The sequence below is a fragment of the Amia ocellicauda genome, chromosome 3, assembly GCF_036373705.1.
Source record: "Amia ocellicauda isolate fAmiCal2 chromosome 3, fAmiCal2.hap1, whole genome shotgun sequence".
Classification (NCBI taxonomy): Eukaryota; Metazoa; Chordata; class Actinopteri; order Amiiformes; family Amiidae; genus Amia; species Amia ocellicauda.
Genome location: NC_089852.1, coordinates 3,732,837 through 3,755,296, shown reverse-complemented (window position 1 = coordinate 3,755,296; position 22,460 = coordinate 3,732,837). Strand labels below are relative to the sequence as shown.

At 44.2% G+C, this 22,460-nt stretch overlaps 1 protein-coding gene across 4 annotated transcripts; it reads right to left on the bottom strand.

The window, feature by feature from the left end:
• Nucleotides 1-1,614: 1,614 nt before the first annotated feature.
• LOC136732519 (constitutive coactivator of PPAR-gamma-like protein 1) lies at nucleotides 1,615-20,445 on the bottom strand. Of its 4 annotated transcripts, none has more exons than XM_066697767.1 (17): nucleotides 19,665-20,445; nucleotides 17,162-17,408; nucleotides 14,589-14,671; nucleotides 13,250-13,378; nucleotides 12,478-12,568; nucleotides 11,113-11,210; nucleotides 10,247-10,515; nucleotides 9,498-9,585; nucleotides 9,168-9,404; nucleotides 8,807-8,978; nucleotides 8,269-8,518; nucleotides 7,656-7,770; nucleotides 7,167-7,376; nucleotides 6,192-6,366; nucleotides 5,910-6,081; nucleotides 5,383-5,479; nucleotides 1,615-3,554 (listed from the first exon to the last, which is right to left on the bottom strand). In XM_066697767.1, the coding sequence occupies exons 1-17, from the start codon at nucleotides 20,136-20,138 to the stop codon at nucleotides 3,249-3,251; spliced, it is 3,213 nt and encodes a 1,070-aa protein (XP_066553864.1). In that variant the 5' UTR covers nucleotides 20,139-20,445; the 3' UTR covers nucleotides 1,615-3,248. The 4 variants fall into 4 exon arrangements, with proteins under 4 accessions (XP_066553864.1, XP_066553865.1, XP_066553866.1 ...); XM_066697768.1 differs by having other exon boundaries at nucleotides 1,615-3,551; XM_066697769.1 differs by having other exon boundaries at nucleotides 5,910-6,048.
• Nucleotides 20,446-22,460: the final 2,015 nt, after the last annotated feature.

Here is a 22,460-nt window from a genome sequence, read left to right as displayed (position 1 = left end):
CCTCCGTCTGTCTCTCTCTCCCACTCCTCCTCCCTCCGTCTGTCTCTCTCCCACTCCCCCTCCCTCCGTCTGTCTCTCTCTCTCTCCCACTCCTCCTCCCTCCGTCTCTCTCCCACTCCTCCTCCCTCCGTCTGTCTCTCTCCCACTCCCCCTCCCTCCGTCTGTCTCTCTCTCCCACTCCTCCTCCCTCCGTCTGTCTCTCTCCCACTCCCCCTCCCTCCGTCTCTCTCTCCCACTCCTCCTCCCTCCGTCTCTCCCACTCCCCCTCCCTCCGTCTGTCTGTCTCTCCCACTCCCCCTACCTCCGTCTGTCTGTCTCCCACTCCCCCTCCCTGTCTGTCTGTCTCTCCCCCGCTCCCTCTCCCCTTCCCTCCGTCTGTCTGTCTGTCTCCGTCTGTCTCTCTCCCGCTCCCCCTCTTTCCGTCTGTCCGTCTCTCTCCCGATCCCCCTCCCTCCGTCTGTCCGTCTCTCTCCCGATCCCCCTCCCTCCCTCCCTCCCTCCGTCTGTCCATCTCTCTCCCGATCCCCCTCCCTTCCTCCGTCTGTCCGTCTCTCTCCCAATCCCCCTCCCTCCCTCCGTCTCTCTCCCGATCCCCCTCCCTCCGTCTGTCCATCTCTCTCCCGATCCCCCTCCCTCCCTCCGTCTCTCCCCCGATCCCCCTCCCTCCCTCCCTCCGTCTCTCCCCCGATCCCCCTCCCTCCCTCCGTCTGTCCGTCTCTCTCCCAATCCCCCTCCCTCCGTCTGTCCGTCTCTCTCCCAATCCCCCTCCCTCCGTCTGTCCGTCTCTCTCCCGATCCCCCTCCCTCCGTCTGTCCGTCTCTCTCCCGATCCCCCTCCCTCCCTCCCTCCGTCTGTCCATCTCTCTCCCGATCCCCCTCCCTCCCTCCGTCTCTCTCCCGATCCCCCTCCCTCCCTCCGTCTGTCCATCTCTCTCCCAATCCCCCTCCCTCCCTCCATCTCTCTCCCGATCCCCCTCCCTCCGTCTGTCCATCTCTCTCCCGATCCCCCTCCGTCTCTCCCCCGATCCCCCTCCCTCCCTCCCTCCCTCCGTCTCTCCCCCGATCCCCCTCCCTCCCTCCCTCCCTCCCTCCGTCTCTCCCCCGATCCCCCTCCCTCCCTCCGTCTGTCCGTCTCTCTCCCAATCCCCCTCCCTCCCTCCGTCTCTCCCCCGATCCCCCTCCCTCCCTCCCTCCCTCCCTCCGTCTCTCCCCCGATCCCCCTCCCTCCCTCCGTCTGTCCGTCTCTCTCCCAATCCCCCTCCCTCCGTCTGTCCGTCTCTCTCCCGATCCCCCTCCCTCCCTCCCTCCCTCCGTCTGTCCATCTCTCTCCCGATCCCCCTCCCTCCCTCCGTCTCTCGCCAGATCCCCCTCCCTCCCTCCGTCTCTCTCCCAATCCCCCTCCCTCCCTCCGTCTCAAAGTCCTTAAATAATTCCAAAGGCTATTCTAAGTATTTAGCAGAAGTGGTTGAAATGTGTAGACCCTTCCTCTATAGAGGAATAAAACACCCTCTATACCAGTGTTGGCTGATGACGCTGCACTCCAACAGCAAACGTGAAGAGCGGCAACACACCCAGTGAACACAGGCACTCGAATTAAACGCGTACGAGAACCCAGTTTATACTAAAAGAATAAAGACTTTTATTAAGCATTGTAAGTTGCATTCATTTGCCTTCAAATACACCACACCACAATCCATCAACATTCAGTCAAACCCAACAGCAGTTCATTCTTTTACAATCCATGAGTAGAACTCCTTTCAACTTACATCAAGGTAACCTATGTAGCTCTTGCGGGCGGGGGACGGGGGATTACACCGTATTTCTGATCACTAATGTGTGATGAAAAGCATCAGAATTAGATGGAGAGAGAGAGAGAGAGAGAAAAAAAGATTAAGTAATGATTCTGATCCGGAAGTACAATAAGTTTGAAAACACTAACGTAAACATCAAAATTATTACAGGTTTACTTGCTTATGCTAAACTCTTGATGGGAAGGTCAAGCGTCTTGCTGACTTATTTCCAGCTACAAAAAGGGGGTAATTTAAGATCAAAGCTTTTTTTTTTTTTCCAGAGAGACGTTTTTGCTAATATGAATGCATAAAACAGCAACAGAGAACAATAATGTATACAGTAATGAGTACACCAGGGTTAACAATATTTAAAGTGGCTAGATATTTTTTTTTGTAAGTTTTTTTTTTGATTAAATGCAACAGAGGTCAATAATCACAAAAAATTTTAAGGTTAGAGCAAATCAGTTACTGACTAAACAGTTAACACCTTTTAAAAGGACTATTATTGATTATTAGCCTGTTTAAAATTTTGCAAATGGGCACAGTACTTGTAAGGATGGAAGAAAAAGGACAACATGCATAATAACTACACACCTTTTAAAATTATGAACCATGCAGAAAGTTTAGCTGAAACAGTACTAATGTTCTACATCTGATTCAAGAAACCACATTGATCATTGATCACGGATGCATGGCAAATTCTGACACAAAATGCATTGAACTCATTGTGTTTATTCTTTGAAAAGGTCATCTGCATCATCGGTGATTTAAACTTTTGTTTCTTGACATGTTACTTATATAGCTAAAAGTATGACGTATATTTAGATCATCAGAACTTAAGCTGCAGTATTTATTCTACAGTTACTTAATTTTGAAGAAAATCTGCACATTTTCAACACAATAAAACCACAAACAGTGATGGCTCGCATGAGAAGTGTGGTTCTGTGTCTTTTTCATTTCGTTTCTGTGAGTTTAAAGTCTCAAAAAAAAAAAGCATTTACTGTGACACAACACAAAATCAATTACAATGGCAAATATATGGTGCCAGGTACTGAAATAGTATCTCAACCTATAAGTACTTAAAGACTGCCAAATGAAAGCATTGTTTGGCTTCAGTATCTCAAGAAAAGAAAGCGACTTTCACGTTAACCAGTTTGAAACTTGTCGAGATTGTTTAAAACGTGGGAGTGAACTGTCCCTACTCCATTATTGGTAGCACTGAATCTGTAACTGGTTTGTAGTCTTTTTCTTATATTTTTTTAAACCAAAATTATAGATAGAAAGATAGACATTATTCTTGTTTAAACTTGCTGACATCAAAGAGGGATCCGAATTTCTAAAGTCCTCATTTTCTCTTACGGAGAGGAAAAAATGTACTTCAACTGTAGGCTTTCCTTCTTCCCAGGTATTCCTAACCCTAGACCTTCCACCATCCTTCACCCTCTCTATAAAAATAGGTTTACTCTTCTTTTTTTAAGACAGAGGCACCCAGAGCTTCGCCCCTGTGGCAATCGCTGTCTGCGTTTAGTGCATTTAAATGAGGATTCGTATTGCACATTTTAGAGTCATTACTCAAGGCACTTTCAGGTTGGTTGGGAGCCCGGCCGTCCTCTCGGTTCCCGTTCAGCTGGGTCGCCACTTTGCCTTCGACTCCGTTCTCGGCCAGGGACCCGTCCGAGGACTGCAGAGGAGTTTTTGGTTCCTCGGGCTTCAGCTTATTCTTGCCCACGTCGTTCGCCAAAGAAGCGTATGCAGGCCTGCTCTGCTGGGAAAGAAAGGGAGAGCGGAAAAGTCAGGGGAGTACGAGTGATTGCGCACCGCCGCCCCACGAGACACCGTGCTGGGAATCTCTGCCGACCCCCGACGTCTTTACCTGCCATCTCCCGCTGGCTGCACTTTGAGGTTAAACAGGACACTGACAGGTGGCGCCATCGCAGTGAGACTCTTAGCTCTTAAATGCGTCAGCCATCTAAACAGGAAGAGCGCTGTAGTAACCCACCGCTGAAGGAAACACTAATTCTGCATTGCAAGGCTTTGCAAGTCCTTTGACTTATTCCAGGTCTGAAGGGAATGTCCTACTGAGAGACTGAGGAACTGAACCTTTTCACCCTGGAACAGAGGAGACTACGTGGGGACTTGATCCAAGTCTTCAAAATCATGAAAGGCATCGACCGCATCAAACCAGAGGAGCTTTTCCAGATCAGCAGGGACACACGCACCCGGGGACACAAATGGAAATTGGGCTTCAAGGCATTCAAGACAGAAAACAGGAGACACTTCTTCACACAGAGAGGCGTCACAATCTGAACAAACTCCCCAGCGATGTGGCTGAAGAGACAATTTGGGAACATTCAAAAACAGACTGGATAGGATCCTTGATCACTTAGTTACTAATGGACACCAAACGAGCACGATGCCTCCTCTCACTTGTGAACTCTCTCATGTTCTTATGTTCTAAATCTCCTTCCTGCAAATCAAAACGTTGCCACACACTGTGTCTAGTGTCCTGCTGGCGAGCTCTCCTAAGCCAACATCACAAGTGCAGGAGGTCGGTCGTTCGCTCACGGTTACTAGAGAGAACCATAGCAACTTAATACCATTAACTTAGCAAACCGCGCACATTGTCAAACCAGTTCAGATTAGAGACACTGTTACGTAAGGTGGTTTTTGCACAGTAGGTCCATTTCCCAGACCGGTATTTCACGCACGCTGCCAGATTTAAAATAGTTATTTCATGACTGCAAGGACAAAGGATGTGCCGAGTCCTGCTGTTCTGTTTATTTTTAAGTAACACTCGCTTATACAATATAGGCGTCTCCTGAAAATTACGGTACATTTTACCATTGCAGCTGTAACCTGACCGACCAAAATGTTTCTTTCTAAAGAAATATTATTCGATTCATAACTTAAATTTTCATTCATTCGTGTTCAGCAACGCGAGCTGCGACACAAATGCCTTAACATTAGTGTCCTTGTGTTTTCCAGTCATGACCGCAAAATAACAAAATGCATCAGACTAACTAGATAATTGATACAATCCACTTCACTAAATTATTTACTTCCCCATGTTTTCAAACCACTTAACACAGACTACAGGTTTTCCTTGAATCAAACCAAATGTTCGAATCTTCGGCCTCACCCCTAATTGTCACCTCGATCATCTTTTAAATCCCAACAGAAATGGACGGGTTGTTCTAATGAACTAGAATGAGGGGGAGCACTTTAATTTTGCTTTTAAACTCCTAAAGTGAAAATCTTACACACCTGTTAAGCTGCCTTTACATTTACAATGCGTACCTACACACTGGATATAAAAAAAAAGATACACAAAAAAACACCCGAACTGTGATTTAGCGTGTGAACCGCATTCAGCTGAAATGTGCCAAAACAGAGAAATAAAAGGAAAATCCCTCTGAACAGCAGGACTCGGCACAGCTCCTAGCAAAGACACTGTGAAAAGACTGACAACATGTCAGTGTCACAATTCGTTTAGCACCTGTATAGCTGCCCGCTTTTTATTTTATTTTAGTCATTTAGTACATTTAAATCTTCATTCAAAACCATTTTAGTCAAACAGCACAATAATGTCTTACCTGGTATGATCCCTGATTCTTGGAACCTCTAGCGTGGTATTTGGCTCCTCTACCGAAGGTCCTTATAACAGGAGTTGAAATGACCCCCCTGGGACGCCTGTTGAACACAGATCACTTTAAAGCTGTGTACCATGCATGTGCGTGCCCAAATCACTAGCATGAGTCACGCTCTGTACATTTGTGAAGAAGCTCTCAAAGCACTCGACAGAAACGCAAATGGACCTGAATTGAAGTTTCAATGTTTACCTTTGTTTAAACACATCACGAACAGCTACATTGAAATCAGGTGAACGGTTACAAAGCTCAAGGGTTTATTTTCTCTCTCAAGTACGTTCAAACAAATATAAAAAGTAATCCCACCGACCACCCTGGAAAAAGTAGATACCCAGAGCAAACCCAAACTGCAAACCGAGGAAATTCTTTTAACTGTCTAAGTGTGGGTCTCAAACACAGTTGCAGGTTTCCAGTATTTTGCAAAATCACTTTCAGGCAGATTCCCTCACGGTGATGGTATCTGAGGTCCTTACCCTCTAGCAGGTCCACCGACCGAGACCACCTGTAGAGGGAAGCCCCCCCGGCCACGGCCACGTCTGCTGCCCGCCCACTGGCCCACAACAGTGCCAGCGATTTCTAGTTTGCCACCTTGGGAAGGAATTGCCTGGAGACCTGAGAACCGAGCAGCACAACAACGATTCAAGTCTGAACGAACGGGTAAAAAGGTAAAAGAAAAGAAAAAAAAAAAATGTTTAGGCAGCTTTTAATACCGGGACAAGGTGACCATTCACAATGTGCGTCTCAAAGCCCCTTACCAGGCAGTCCCCGTCCTCGGCCCTGAGGTGGTGGCATTGGCGGTGGGGGGTAGATGTTGGTGGGGTAGAAGGGCATGCCGTGAGGTGGGAACGGGAGAGGATGGGCCGGGCGAGAGAGGTTCAGACCCTCCAAAATACTCTGACGCATCTTCTCGACTTTAGCAACCTGTTCGGCCTGCGGAGGAAAGGGAGAGGAGAGTGAGTGGGACTGGCAGTGTGGGGCTGACGGTGTCAAAGGAAGGCTACAGTAAATCAAGAGCTGTGTAAACTCATCTTAAACCAGGAGAGAAGCCGGATAACCAAAAGTACAAGATTAGGGATTGTTTTATTCCCTTAATGCAAGACCCGATCAGATTTTACAGACGGCCATCCCATCTCCTAGGCCTCCGGACGAACTCTAAATGAACCGCTGCGTCCGAACCGAGAGATACCGCAACACAGACGCTTCACAGGAAACGCGCCGCACACAAACCAGAAACTAAATCTCACAAGGAGCCCTAATTCAATCTCTGCGTTTTGTTCTGTGCCCTTAATTTCCCTCTGTGCTGCATTTTGAGGAGAGTTAATTCAATCCCTCCCGTCTGACTGCGGCTGAACTCGCATGGCATCCTTTCCCGGATAAACGAGACATGTCTTTGAGTGAAGGCCGTAGTTCCTGGTATTCGAGGCTTTCACAATTATAGGTGAGGCACGCATTACCGCCTGCTAAAAAAATACTTACAATTGTCTGTTACAAGTATGTCATTAAAAATGCTCATCTAACGCCTTGCATTGTTTAAAAAACTAATTAAATGTTCTAATTTGGTCAGTACAGATTTTTCAGGTTTAACACTCCCACGACACAAACTACAGATCCGCCATCTTAAAGGGGTACCTTCATTTACGAAGCCGTTCCCCGCTTGATTACGGACGACACGGCCAATCGGAACTGCATACAGACGTCTCCGAGAAGACCAGGCGGGGAATCAAACTCACCTGACCATCACAGAGGTCGATTAACGGGGCTTTGTCCCTGTTGGCTCTGATGAGTTTACTCTGGAGGAGTTTGCCATCAAAGTACATCCAGGGGCAGCAGTGTTCCCACGGGATCGGCTGCCCACAGACATCGTTGGCAAACAGAGCCATATCTACACCGCTCATGAATAGAGCGGCCAGCTGGACACCTCGGGGATCGAGGCTGTCGATCTAGGAGAGGAAACAGAGCTGGTGTGAGCGATGAACGTCCTCCCGAAACAAAAGAGGCCTTCTTTTAATATAGCCTGTGAAATTACATAACAAAAAGAGGCATCATACTTTCTTATGGAGATTAACGTGATTAACGAGAACTGGAATTAAAGCACTTTTGTCTTCCGTGTTCTTAGGTCATTCTTCTGCTGTAGGAAACATCTCACCCTCGTAATAACAAACAGGGAGAAACCATTTAATATGTAACCAAAACACGATCTTGACAATGGTTTAGATTACCTTAAGTTCCTGCAGCTGGTCAGGTTCATATAGTTTCGGAGAAAGTGCTTGGGCTAAGAAAGCGTCGAGTTCATTGCGACGCAGAATTCGTACTCCAGGCCACTGTAACATAAACCTAGAACAAAGCACAGGGCGGTATCACAAGATCGGCTTTCCTTTCATTTAAAAAGAAGTCCATGAATTAATTAATATCGTGTGTAGTCCGACCAAAATGATTGTTTTAAGTTTCCCGTTTTAGCCACACCACCTTGAAATGTGAATCTGACCAAGTACTCTGCAGGCGTGACCTGGATAAGAGAAGCTGTAGATCGAAGCGAGGGGACATCTTGGGGAGGCTTTCATCCAGCAGGAGAGGGATATAGGCTGATGGGAATGATGCACCTCAACTCCGATATAATGGGGTCCTCGGGAGTCACAATATTTCACCGCATTAAAGGCGAAACCTCGTTATCCTGGCTGGGCTTTGTGTTTATGACTAAAAACATGTTTTGCTTTACCGTGATGCATCCAAATTCGCATTATAGCGGGATAGAGGTGTGCATATATATGTTTTTTCCTTCTCTCCCATGTCTTATCTTAACTGGTTTCAGCTGGTCAGATATCCAGCCCTTACCGCAGCACACAGCACAGCACCATGAGAGGAGTGGGGACGTTGGCCGGGTTCAACATGGCAGGAGTATCGGATCGCATGCAGGCCAGGAAAGCCCTCATCCTGCGGTTCTTGTCTTCCACGGCTTTCCCCAACCACAGCTTCTTCAGGTTGGGGCAGGTCCACTCCCTGAACGGCAGTGCCTCCACCAGCTCCGGGGTGTGGGGAGACTTGCCCTTGTAAGCGGCCCATTCTTTCACAATCACGGTGGGATCTGAAGTCAACAACAACAAGATTTACAAAACAATGGCTGCGACCCATACAAAGCTGCCAAATCCTTCAGCGAATTGAGACCAACTAACAGGGGTTTTAGTCTTCTATCACAAAACGTTTTGAACTCGTCCTTGGAGTCCTTAGAGGCTCAGTCACTGGGCACCAACGCAAGGCTAAGACAGAGGCACGACTGGAGGGGAGTTGATTGCATATTTGAGTCCCACATCTCATCATGCACTGCTTCAGGTCTGCACTACTCCACTGTCCTGTCACCGCAAGCCACACTTACATTCTGGAAGCCGGTTTCTCCGCAGGGCAAGTCTCTCGGCTTTTTTCTTGGCCTCGGCCAGGCTGAAGAGGACTCCGTACACATACTGTCGCACCGGCCGGTACAGCTGAACAGCAGAAGGCAGGTCTTTATTCGCTTCATCCTCGATGGTGACTGGGATCTTGATCTCACCCTGCAATTGGACCGGCAGTAAAACAAATAAAAGTTGGATTCATTTCCACTGTGTCCTCCCTTCAAGCCTAGCAGTGCCTAGTTATTTTTTAACCCACGTCAACATAAGTGACAGTATACAACTCCATTCACAACAATATAAACGCTGCTTTCCCAGGATGCATTGTAACGTCCCATTCATCTTCCTAACCTTGGTGAGGACGTGGTAGATGTAGGGGTACATGAGGCCCTTCTTGTGTCGGTGCTCCGCCACGCGCAGGACCTCCGGGGCGACCACTGGCAGGGGGGGGGTGGTGATGTCCATGTGGTTCCTGGTTGGCATCGACAGGAGAGACGGGATGTGGGAATTGCCGCCGTGATTGCCACTGTGGTTCCCTCGGGCCTCAGCCCCCTGACCACCAGGAGAGACCATGGAGGATTCTTCGGCCTAAAATGCGAACATAAAGACCTTTAATATTACATTTGTCATTTTAAACCACAGCAGATAAAACGTACGGCTTATTTTATTTTTTAACATTACCTTTGTTTGGTCTCCTGGGTCCCCGGCTGGTATGATTTCTGACTGATTTCCTTGTTTTTCCCATCCTCCTTTATGGTCACTTATGTGGCTGAAAACATGAAGCACATTTCCAAGTCAATACACTTCTCTTGGTGGGGGAGACAAAAATAAATCCCACCTTTATACCACACACAAAAAAAGCTCATTCCAATGAATACAGAATATTCTGCATCTGTATAATCGCCACACAAAGCGAACAATGAGATTCTTACACATTTCCACGTTTACAAAACTCACAGCAGTCTATAAATGCTGCCAGTGTTTACGGAGCGAGGGACAGCGCATTCATTGTGAGAGCAGCACAACAAAGACATTGTGGCTCAGAAGGATCTTGTGCGGAGTTGAAACAGGGCAGGCACACACATCTCAAAGGACCCCGGGTGCGTTTTCTTGAGAGGAAGAACGTATCGCCTAGTGGACAGTATTGCATGTCGAGTTTGGGCTGGTTATGAAAACTGACATTTAAAAAGTCTAGGACGGATTCAATTAGCAGACCTGCAGCACCTGCAATAGGGCTGTTAATTAAGACTGTCTCAATGAGGAAGCTCTTATTTGCTTCCAGCGACATCCTCAACTGCAAATCTTTTCCCGAGATGATAAACAAATTGGACCTCCCTTAATCGATCGAGACAGGGTGGGAGACGGCCCGTCACCAGCGCTCTGAACAATCTCGTTACAGTCATATTAAAAAACAGGATTGATCCACTCACTTGGCAGTGGCGCCGCTGTTCTCGTCGTTTTCCGAGGAAGAGGAGGTGGACGAGGTGTTGAAGTAGGCAGGTTCCACGTGGTTGGGGCTGGGACCCTGTGCGGGGTTGATGGGAGAGGACCTCTCGTACAGGGGCGTGTGTTTCCCTTCGTGAGGAATGTTACCGAAGCTGTTCTGTTCTGGCGGCCCTTTCCCCAGAGACGTTTCCAGGCCCAGAGCAGGCTCCGCCAGCGAGGGGGGGTAGGCGTTCTGGCCCGGCAGCTGCTGGACCTGCAAGACCGAAGACAATGGAGGACTGAGCACCAGGCTTTCGAGGCCTGCGGACCTGCAGATCTCAGACTAGAGAGACATAAAATGCAGGTTTGCTGTATATTAATCTTTAATGTCCTTTAAAAGTATGGGTTCTAGTAAAACAAATCAATCTACTTCACCGATTGGCTGTTGAGGAGTTGAAATGTAACAAGCTCTTTTTGCTGATGACTTAAGAGTGCAATTCTAATTTCATATTTTTGGACTAATAAAGTAAAAATCAAGACAATGAACGTCAGATCAGAAGTCAATCTGGTGGAGAGGAAAACAACAGAAAATATCACTGCAAATCTGCTGCAATCTACTATACATAAACCTTTTCCAACAGAAATTTGACTTTCCTCTCCTTTTGCAGAGAAAGGTATTCCTGACAATTGATCTCTGACAAATGGTCATGCTTTTACAAGGCAAGCCTTTACACGACTAATCTCTGCGGCCCCCCAAGAAACCTAGCTCCAGAGTAACTCGAGAAAACTAAACATTACTGTGGCCGCCAGCCATGTCGAGTATAAGAAACAACAGTTTCCTTATTCCTGGCAAGGTAACGTTCAGATTTACCCCAGATTTTGCCGGAAGAGGAGCCGGAGGAATGTTAAGCATCTGCGGAGGGACGTATTGTGGCACAGCAGCAGGCACTCCGAACTGATTTGGTCTGACTGCACACAAAAATAAAACGTTTTCATAATTAACAGCTTGCTTTTTACATGCAAGTAAATGAAGCAACCAGAAAATGTATCACGATTGTCAGTTACAAGTCACGACTGTCAAAGAGGGTGCAGTTGAGGATTAATTTGTCAGATGATACAGAGCAGATGCTGGCAACAGTTACACTAAGACTAGGCTATATTCTCGAGCTTTTAAATCCATTTCAACAGGCAGCGCTTCAGTGGCACTAAGAAAAATCTTTTACAAGCATAAGGAAAGTAAATGCAGAATTAAAACATTAGTGTAGGGTTGCTCTTGCACTATTGCATGCTCAGTTTACGAATAATAAAAAAGTGTAATGAAAACTATAAAATGGAAATGATCAACTTTATCTTGCCCAATATGAATTAATCAAAAGCTTGCGTCTTGTGAAAGGGATGAGGGTTTGTTAGGCAAGTGATTCCCCATTATCTTATCAAAAGGTACTTCAAGTTTCATCAGCCCACCCTCCTCCTCTTAACAAGCAGCTCTTTTGAAAATGCATTTTACCGTTGATGTCATTCCTGCAGTGAGCAGCTTCTCTAAACTTCAAACTGCGGATCGTTGGGCTGAGAGACTTTTCTAAAGGAGGCGATTTGTATGCACAGCACATAGCGGCCATTCCAACGCGCAAAGAAAGTCCGAGGCAACTTTGGAAATTTCACACATTACTGTGTGTGTGTGTGTGTGTGTGTGTGTGTGTGTGGGGGGGGGGTGGTTCTGCTTACCACAAATCTACTTTATAAAGCTCACTGGGAAACAGGAGAACATGCAAAAACATTCCTTTAGTTAGAAAAAAAACAAAACAAGGTAAAATAAAAGAAAGAAAATCTCTAACTACAACCAGCTACCCTTTGTGGTTTTGCATATATATCCAACTGTTACACGAAACACACTGGGCATTCGAGCTCTCTCTGAATCCATGGAAACTGAGCTGCTATGAAGACTGATTGTAGTCGGCCCCATTAAAGAGCAGGGCAGGAAAATACAAGACCATTACTAAAGTGAAGAAGATGCAAATATTTCGTATCGTCTGTACACAATCTATATCATTAAACTAGAATCAATTTAAACCACGGCACACAAATACTATACGTGTCAGCAAATTGGACATTGCAATTAGCTGAATACATGTCAACTTTACACCCGTTACGATCCTTGAATACTGAATGTATACACTATGAAACGGTAGTTCTCACTTAGTTGGCAATTCAACCTGACAAAAGAGACGTGACTTACCTAAATAAGGAGAGAAGTGTAGGGGTTTGCTGGCTGTAGAGTAGTACTCAATCGCCTTCTTAAATCGGACAACTTTGTCATCGGTTCTAGACTGGAATAGAAGATGTCGGCATTAAAATTAACAGGAAAAACAAACAAGAAACCACAGCTTTACACACCAAGAAAGCAAGGAATAACTTGCCAGAATAAGGAATCAACACTTAATAAAAGTTAATCAATACATGGTCTTTCATGTTTACAGTCTAGGTATCATCACTGACAAAGAGACATCAATTGAAGAGAAAAACATGCCGAAATAATTTGTTCCTGATAAAGGCCGTCTAAGTTTAGCTCATGAGATTCAAGATTACATGACTGAAATTCCCATGTTTTGGGAATGGCGCCACAATCCAGAAAACCGAAACATTTCGGCCTTCTACCGTTTCCATCAACAGCTGCCTGTATTAGATTAATCACGAACGTCTCATGCGTTTAATGTTGATGTTTTATTCTAATGTAATATTCTTTACAAAGTCCCCAAGCTGATTAAGTCATTATTTTGTCTATACCACAGTCGGTATATAACAATGGATGCATAATGAAGTGCAAATGAAGAACAGCTGGGAGATGTAGTTGCTTGGAAAAAGCAAATTAGGGATGGACTTTTTTTCCAGACAGTTTTGAAATTTGAAAAAACAAGTTCATATATTATAAAGATAATTAACATACAACAAATATGACCAACAGCTACCACAATTCTCAAACAGCTTCATGCAACGTCAGAGTGCCGTACCTGTGAATGCTTGAAGATGTCTTTAGCAATGGCTTCCAAATCATTGACGTCTTGAATGTTGCGTACATAGTCGGCTACGGCCTTGATTACCACGTCACATGGAGGCAGAACAAGCTGGTGGGCACGGACCTATTATGAGATATAGAAACAGGTTTGTTTTTTGGTACACATACTGATAAACAATAACCCAATATGATGAACAGTTCAAATACACATTTAGTGGAGGGGCACATTTACCCTGAAACCAAAGGGTATGCAAGAGGAATTCCAATTACACAGCGTACCATCTAATATATACATAAAACTTATTTTTCCATCACTTTGGGGGAAACCGTAGGACACCGAACTGATGCCAGGGCTGTCATTTGTTCAGTTTCGCAAAACAAACATCTGTAATTAATAGCTACAGCACTAAATACAGCTTTTACAGTTCCAGGCAAAAAGTGCAGACTCACTAAACAGCACGGCTCTTCAACAAACACCACCATCTGCCTGGCAATATCGACGCTGTGCAAACAGCGACTTCAAGGTGTTTCTAGGTGAAGTCATGTCTGCTATTTAGTACCTTTTTTTTTTTTTTCTTTTTCTCATCATCGTATTATGTTTCCTAGCTACAGGAGCCGAGAGGAAAGAGTGCATCATAAGTGATTTTGCATTGTATAGATACATGACTTGTCAAGTCTAATTTTATTTCAGGTTGTCAGGGTAACAATTTCCACCGCAAGCAGGAAATCGGCCGAGTAAAATCAGAAAAGCAGAGGCCTTGTTTATGCTTCACAAAAATAACGTATACAGCGCCGGCCAAGCAAACGCAATACAATAATCATCCGAAAACTAAGTTAAAATTGTTTAAATTCTTCACACCTATTAGAAATTGATGCACCTTTCCTTCATACCAGTTTTGACCTGTTAATCTATTTCAAATGCATGTCAGATACACAATCAACGTGTTATACGGCGCTAAACGGGAAACTGACAACCTATTGCAGTACAGTCTTCTGAACACGCTCTCCTGGCAGTGACACAAATATGTGGTAAGGAAGCTGTAAATTAGTACTTTAATCTTAAGAATAACTGGTTAGGCTTTAGTTGGCAACTAGATCGGGGGGTAAAAATGGCATCTGTAAATAAAAGGAGATTCATCTTCGATTAACACGGTGAACCAGCCATATGCCGAGTGATACTTCATTTGGACCGTCTTCAATTCACGACAACATTAGATCATCTCTCTGTCTACATACATTTTCTCGCCCTAATGATAGACATCAGTAAAATGTATTTAAATATGTCGCAGCTACAATGTCATCAGGTTCGTTAGGATTCTGTAAAATTAAGTTACCTTTAATGATGCTAAAGGATGCTCGGGACCAAGTAAACTCCAGTGGAAGGCAGCCAGATCTTCGTCAGGCAGAATGTGATTACCTATACATTCGTGAAGCAAGATGGCTTACGATAAAATCAGGTAAACATTTAAAATCAAAACATTTGCAGGAGTTGATCGTTTTACTGCGCTCTCAACGTCTGCACAATATCAGTGCGCAGTGGAATGACCCGTGTTGCAAAGGTGGTTTACTTAAAAGCACGGTGTGTTTCTGTGAATGTTACCACATATGGGTGAGTCCGAGTTAGAAGCCAAACAGTCTTTTACAGCTGGGTAACCAGTACAGAAGAAAAGAAAAAATCTATATCCATTCAAGCCACTAACCAACCATCTGAACTTGTGATTGCATTAACCTGCAAGCACACTTCCCCCACATAAAACATTTTTAAATATCGCTACAGAAAAACATATGTAGCATTTGCACTGCCTCGCCACATTAAAGCACTGTAGTACAGTTTGTGCTGCCAAACTGCATCTATCCCATCATGCTCTGGGCCACAAACTACATTAATGGCAGTCCAAAAAACAAAAACACTTTAAATAATTCCTAAATAGTACAAATCTTTAAATTAAAGAAAAACAGTTGAGAGAAGTGGAAGTCCAACCACCAAAAAAAAGGAAATTATGAAATATTCATCAAACCCCTGCTTATAAGATCTTCCTTCACTACTATTCCTCAAATCAAACCACCATCAATATCCCTTCCTCAAGTCTAAAAGCAGAGGAGAGCTCTTGACCTTATTAAGACACTCCGCTAAATGAAAAAATACTGCAGAGATCAAAACTTTCTTCAACCATCATGGGAGCTCTATTCCTGTCCGTAAATCCTTGGACACTAAGCTATAAGCTAAAACAGGATTCCAGTGCATGAGAGACTCCATACAACTGCTAGTCCTTACACAAGAATACCTCCCCTTACACCTTCCCCTTTTAGAGAAGGGCTCGTTTCTCAAGAAGTCACATTCCTTACAGTACGCAGTTTCAAAATTCACATTATCAACGACACAAATGTCAGGAGAGACCAAACTGGATTTTCCCTGTTACACTGTCAGCTGAAGACAAGACATTCGGCTTTCACAGAATTTCAAGATAAACGTGTGTGTGTGTGTGTGTGTGTGTGTGTGTGTGTGTGTGTGGGTGGGTGGGTGCATTTTGTGTCAAAGGTTATTAACAGCCAACAAAATACCACCAATAACACAGTATCTGACAAAACCATCAACCTTTGATTATCTGCATACAAGTTTGAACCACCATGTCGCTGCAGTGCTCTACACTTGCGTTGCCGCTGCTTTAAGACTTGCCTTTCGCAATGATATTACCGCAGGAAAACAGAAAACCATCCGGCAGTGTGAAGGCCACAGTTCAGACAGGGAATGCAGTGTTGACCAGCGGAGGTATTTTCCTCACAATAAAAGCATTTAGACTCCCATGATTTTTTAATTCCTAAATCTGATGCATCCCACTTCCCGTATCTTTCAGCGTTCGAACGCTTTAAATAATACACCAAAATGAATATTTAGGAAGAGAAACAGCTTCCATTATTCAGTGGCAGATAAATATTAAATAAGCTCCTTGAGAAGCCTACCTCTATAGAAACTAGATTGATCATTTAAATACACCGAGATTTAGACCGCCTTGGAAATTCTCCAAACGATCCGGTGTAGGACCATGTTAATTGTTTTCAAAGTCATCAAATAGGAACCAAGCTCAAGATAAACAACTGGCAATATTGAGACGGCCATGAATAACAATCCATTTCATCCAATCATACGAAATGAATACAAAGTGAGCAAATTCACTAAATCCCACATAATATCCAGATATATTTTCTAATTATAATTGAATCTGCAGGCTAAACTAGTCCCACCCCCCCCCCATCCAGCAACAGATTATTAAATGAATTAAGGTCACAAAGATCAGGTTTAAAACCTGTTAATCCAGTTGAGAGTTGTGCTATTAAAATCCTGCTGTATCTAACAAAACACTAAAAACTAAAACTCCTCTCCCAAAACAAAAGCTAGACGTATACTGTTTTAACTTGTACCATACAGCAACACTCATTCTTGAGCGAAACTAAAAATGTGCACTGAGATGCTGAATGACTGTCTGATGTCCTCCAACCACTGAATAAAAGTACAGTCCAGAATACTAACGATAATGGAAGTGTGAACTGGTTAAACAGGTTGGACAGTGTTGTAACTGTGAAACACTTTCAAATCGTACTGTAGTGTTAGGATTACCAATTGCTCTATATATATGGGCACTCTTTCGTTTGTGTTCGTTTTTGCTTTGAATGGTGGTAAATATATACCCTCTTCTGCTTTATCACCACAGTAAGCGTTAACCAATGTGACAATGAGGATCGGATTAAATAAACTGATATGTATATCCATCTCTATCTGTGTGTGTGTGTGTGTGTGTGTGCGCGCGCGCATGTAACCAACATACAACAAACCAAAACAAACAGCATCTCCATTCTAGCAGGCCACACCATAGATCAAATACACAGGTTTGAAAAACTACTGTCCTACCTAAAAGTGCAGCGAAGATTACAAAGCGATTTGGGTTGAGATCGAGCTGCTTGGCCACCTCGTGCATCAGGTACTGGCTTGTAGTGAGGCTCTTCCCGTTGCGGCTCAGCTTCAGGGCGTGGGCGCTGAAGTAGTACGGGATGTTGCACAGCGCGTAGTCAGAGTCGTAGGCGACCAGGCCGTGGAAGCCGTTCTCTCGGCATAAGGAGATCACCTCTTGGTGGTGATCCTCGATGCTTTGGGCGACCTGGAGCGGGGGGGGAGAGAGAGAGAAGGAATGAAAACTCACCAAGACAGAGACGGACGAGAGCGATTGCCCAACTGCATGTCATGAGCTTTGGGCCTTTTCTCATTTTAAACCATTACTGAACATGACAAGATAAGGAGAATGAAAACACCACTCCGGCTGAACAAACTGCTTCTTAATACGGGCAACAGGACAGCTTACTTTTGTAAAGCAGCACACGAGCTAAATAAGTCCCCAAAATCAGTAAAATAAACCTCTCTTACAGGTTATTAGTAACTGTAACAGTCATACAGGTGTGACACACTGTAATACAGCTTAGTCATATTCACGGTATGTTCTCATTATTCATATGAAAATAGATCAAATTTGCACATTGGAAATCATTTTCAATCTGAAAAGGATTGTGCAAGCAGAACGCCACTAAGTGTAGTGCTTCCTGCATTTCTTATTTTAACTATATTAAAATTAGGAGTGTTCTTATTAAAGCTGTAACAATGAGTGAAAGATCATTGTTTTACTATAATCATGTTTTCTGCTTTAAGCACAATGTTCCTCAATATCACTGAAATCTGCCAGGATCATTAAACTTGAAAGCCAGGCAAGTTTGCCATCTCTCTATAGAGATGATTAGAAGAATGGATTGTGAGAAAACGAGCCCCAAAACGGTGGCTTTGCAACTGTAGTTTCACCTTCTTACAGTCGGGGGTTTATATTTTCAAATACGGGAGTCTTTAGTGGTGATAAACCTGTAGATATCACATGTAAATACCTTCTCAGCGCCTCCATTCCTGAATAAGGCCTACAAACTAATTCCAGGCCTGCTTGCCATGGTTTGCAGAAGTGACGTGTAATAACAGCAGACAGCCAATCAGCTGATCACTCTTCCCACAAAACTATACCCAAGGCATCCCACAAGCAGCCTATTACCGCTGGCAGAAGGTGGGACTTCCAGTATCCTGCCAGATTATTCTGCAGTCTTCTTTCTATTACACTTAAAAACTTGCCTAATCAATTAATCGCAGTCATGACAGCATCATATCTGGCATGCAGACCAAAAAAACAACTAAGATATTGAGGAGGAAATGAGGCTACATTAATAATAAACTGTTTACACAGGACAGAGAGGAATGTGCCAAAACATCAAAGAATAACCATTTGCTAAAAGGAGAAAGATAACAAATACAGGCCTCTATGTAATGGAAACTCAAGTGAGGGGTTTAGGGATTTTAACTGCAAGGTTTATAATAAATAAAATGCAGTCAGTATAATCAGATTTCACAGTCTATTTTGTTCATTTCTACAACTGAGTGAAAATGGAGCCTTGGGGAGAATCAAAATACTTAATTTCTGTCAATTAAACTCTGGTAGCATTTGAACATTGTTAAAATACTGCAGAGAGTAACATTAAAAACACAAAATATCCCCTCCTGCTAATTATGCATGCCTGAGTTTGTGTTTTATAAGCAATATATCCCTGTACAAGTCAAACAGATTTGAAGTAGATCTGATGTTTGGAGGTCTGTCTGCCAAAGACAAGAAAAACTAAATAAGATGCCCTTTGGTCTCCTGTATATTCTAGCAAATGGTTTTCCTGTGTTTTCTGTTGACTGGCCATATTAGAATTGTTGTGGTATCTGTGTCATGATGTGTCACTATAGAGAAGCAGTTCTTCCAGATAAACACGTCAAGTAACCAAAAGAGAAACGGATTTAAATGAGAAAGTCTAGGTTTAGCTAGTAATTCATTTGATGGGTCCTATATAGCATAAAATGCACTTAATGCAACCAATCATGAAGATCGGCTCAGATGGGGTTGTGTAATACAAGACAGCCTACGAAAGCAAATCAACGTGTAAAGGTGTCAAAATGGATGGGTCTCCTGCAGAGCCTGGATCGAAAACATCTCGGAGCCACCAGGCACCTCCCTGCTCCACAATATCGACCAGCCACCGCTGGACAGCAGCACGACTGACCGTCCCCTGGGCCTCCGGCACCGCCACTGACAGCCTCGGCCACCCCCTCTCCGGTGCCCAAAAAGTTCGTGCAATGCACCAGCAGAGAGAGGGATGGGGGCTCAACTTGCATCGTGCATCTGAATTGGAAATCACGGGCTGATCATGTCATTAAACACCGACACTTGCATTTCAGACCTTGTTATTGATTTATGCATTATTTATAACGGGATCCGTCCATGCATCCGCCCTGTGTCCATCGCCCCCCTTAGGACGCTCCTGTGCCCGTGCAAGTCGGGACTTACCCCGATGTGGAAGCGGAGCAGCGCCAGGCGGATGCAGTGGGCCATGCACACCGGGGGCAGGAACCAGACCTTGGGCGGCGGGGTGCCCTTGTTCTGGACGTGGCTGATGATCTGCTGCGCGGTCTGTCGCTCGTTCACCTGCCGCTTGACCCACTCGTGAAGGCGGCCCTTCTCCAGGGCGCCATTGAAGCACACCAGCAGCTCAATGTTGCCGTTGAAGCAGGCCTTGGACAGGGCGGCCAGGTAGCCGAGCATGTGGTTCCACTGGCCGCCGCTCACCCAGTCGGTGTAGAAGCCGCCATAGAGCCGGTGGAGGCAGTTCTCGGCGTCCACCAGCAACCGGAGCGGACTCTGGGGCGGTCTCTGCCGGCCGCCCCCCACCAGGCTCCCCCGGGCCAGCTTCTGGAGCTCCACCGGCACCACGGCACTCGGGCAGTGCTTCTCGATGTATTCCTGGAAACCCTGCACGCCCATGACGGCTGCCTGTAAAAACAGAAATCAAATCAAACTAGAAAAAGCTTTAAAAAAAAAAGAGGAAAAAAAAAGCTTAAAAAAATAATTAATCGGGGAATTTGATAATTAAAAAAATCCCCTTTGGATTGTTAACAGTTTAAATGTTGCCGTTGTTGGTTTGGGGAGAAAAAAAAAATAATCCTGTGTGAATTAAATCGGGTTGTTACGGATGCATTGATTAATTTTTTGGTGAGTTGTTTTTTGGTTCATGGCTGCTGGCCGCCATGTGCTGTCTCACGGAGCCATGTCTCTGGATGTGTCTGGGGCGCAGGAGAGGGAGCCACAGTGACGCAGGGCACGCACGGCACGCACGGCACGCACGGCACGCACACGCACGCACGGCACGCCGCGACGTGCTGGGGGCGGAGCCGAGCGGCCGGGGGGCGGGGCTGCGCTGCGGGACAAGTCAGTTCGGCTAGGTTTGCTATTCAGAGGTTTCAGGATTTTAATGTCAAATGAAAAATAAAAAACAATAAGATTCAAATTAACTTTTTCATGTGAACTCAATTATTCTATCTGAACCAGAGGTCTCAAATTAAATTTCCAGAGGGTCGTTTGTATGCTAGTTTTTGCTTCAACCGAGTCTTCAATTACTTGATTTATCGAATTAATTATTCAGTGTGACATATTTAAAAATATATATATATATATATATATATCGAGAATTATTTTACAGTTGATGGTCACAAAGTGCATTTGATTCAAGGTACAGTTGCTTTTAAAATATCCCAGAGCCTGGGTAGGTGTTGGTAAGTGTCTCTAGCTAATTAAACAATTGATTGTGATTGTGTTTGAGACCCCTGACCTAACAAGCAACTTGGCAACGTTAATTAAGGACAAATCCAAATGTAATTGGTAGCACAATAATGGGCCAATTCCAAAGATCAATTTCTATTTGCACTGCACATTTGGTGCAACACTTTATAGAATGTAAAAAATATATCAGCATGTTCTATTCAGTGGTTTCATTGAATGGTTTTGTTTTGTTTTGCGGTACTATCGTAATCCTTGCTTTGTGTTTTTCTTATAATAAATGTGTGATATATATATATATACACACACATCCATGTCCAATTTACTTTACACAACGAAAGTGTAATTCCTACGGCGGCCTGGGTGGTGCAAAAGCGTTGTCGTAATTTTGGACTACGGGCCAAATAAACACGCTCAAACTGCACGACAGCGCCGAGCTCGTCTTCATTGTTGTCACTGAGAAAAAGCATCAGCTTAAAATTAACTTCTACACTGTAAAACAAATGTATAATTTTTAACTATTCAACATGGTAACGTTTAAATTCAGGACAAATCCAAATGTAATCGGTAACAAAGGCCATTCGATATTTCCACTTGTATTGGCCCATGCAGTGCAAAACTTTAAAGAATGGCTTTATTATTTTCTAACCCTGTTAAATAATGTTTAATGTACTAAAATACGGTCTCAGTTGATATGCAGTGTGTGGATTGTATTTTTCTTTGCTTAGTAATTGCTGACATTTGCAGACTGAATACCACCATCTAGTGGATGTCAAACAACTTCCCTTTCAGCCACGATTGATTATTCTCCAAGAAAAAAATAATAGTGGAGAAAGTAATATAATGGCTGCACAGATGATTTCTTGTAGAGCTGATTTGTGTCCTGAAATGACTATTCATTCCTAAGGAGAAAAACCTTAACTCTGCAGTTAAGTGCACGGATGTACACCTTACCAAGTTACAGCTTCAGACAATCAAGTGAAATTTAATCCGAGTGGATGTCTGCCTTTCTGTAATTCTCAGTTTGCTGGCATGAAAGTTTCCAGCGATTACTGCAGCTCTGTAAGTCCATCCGTTACTCAAATCCCAGTTTAAATACTAGTTGAATCCTGCAACCCCCTTATTCCTGCATTGAGGTTTGCAAAACATTGTATTAATTGCTCTTGTGCTTGGATAGGCTGCCCTGTGTGGAAACCTTCAGGATCTCAGTGCCACAGTGCAGCAGGCTGTAGGTCACATGACCAAGTTAGTTAGGACTGCACATTAAGGCAGCAAATATTTTTGTATACATAAAGTCTTTTTTAAACAAACTCAGCCATTTAAAATAAGGCATTCGATTTTGTGTAACAAACACCTACACAATTAGGATCTTTTGGTTTCATTTATTTTGAATCTGTATATTGTAGAAAGGCTTCAGAAAGTGGACTTTTAATGTGTAGTCAAGTACCTTCCATTAAAATACATTTGAAGTGAAGACTTAAGCTCAAATTGTGTTTTTTACGATCACACAGTTACACAAGACAAACACAG

Bases quoted from the DNA above. Each gene is read 5' to 3' on its own strand.
- LOC136732519 (XM_066697767.1), bottom strand. From the start codon at position 20,138: ATGGGCGTGCAGGGTTTCCAGGAATACATCGAGAAGCACTGCCCGAGT. The intron at 10,516-11,112 runs GTAAATCTGAAC...TCGGTCTTGCAG, and splicing joins CTCTTCCGGCAAAATCTGGG to GTCCAGCAGCTGCCGGGCCA. The intron at 3,555-5,382 runs GTAAGACATTAT...TTTCTTTCCCAG, and splicing joins AGAATCAGGGATCATACCAG to CAGAGCAGGCCTGCATACGC.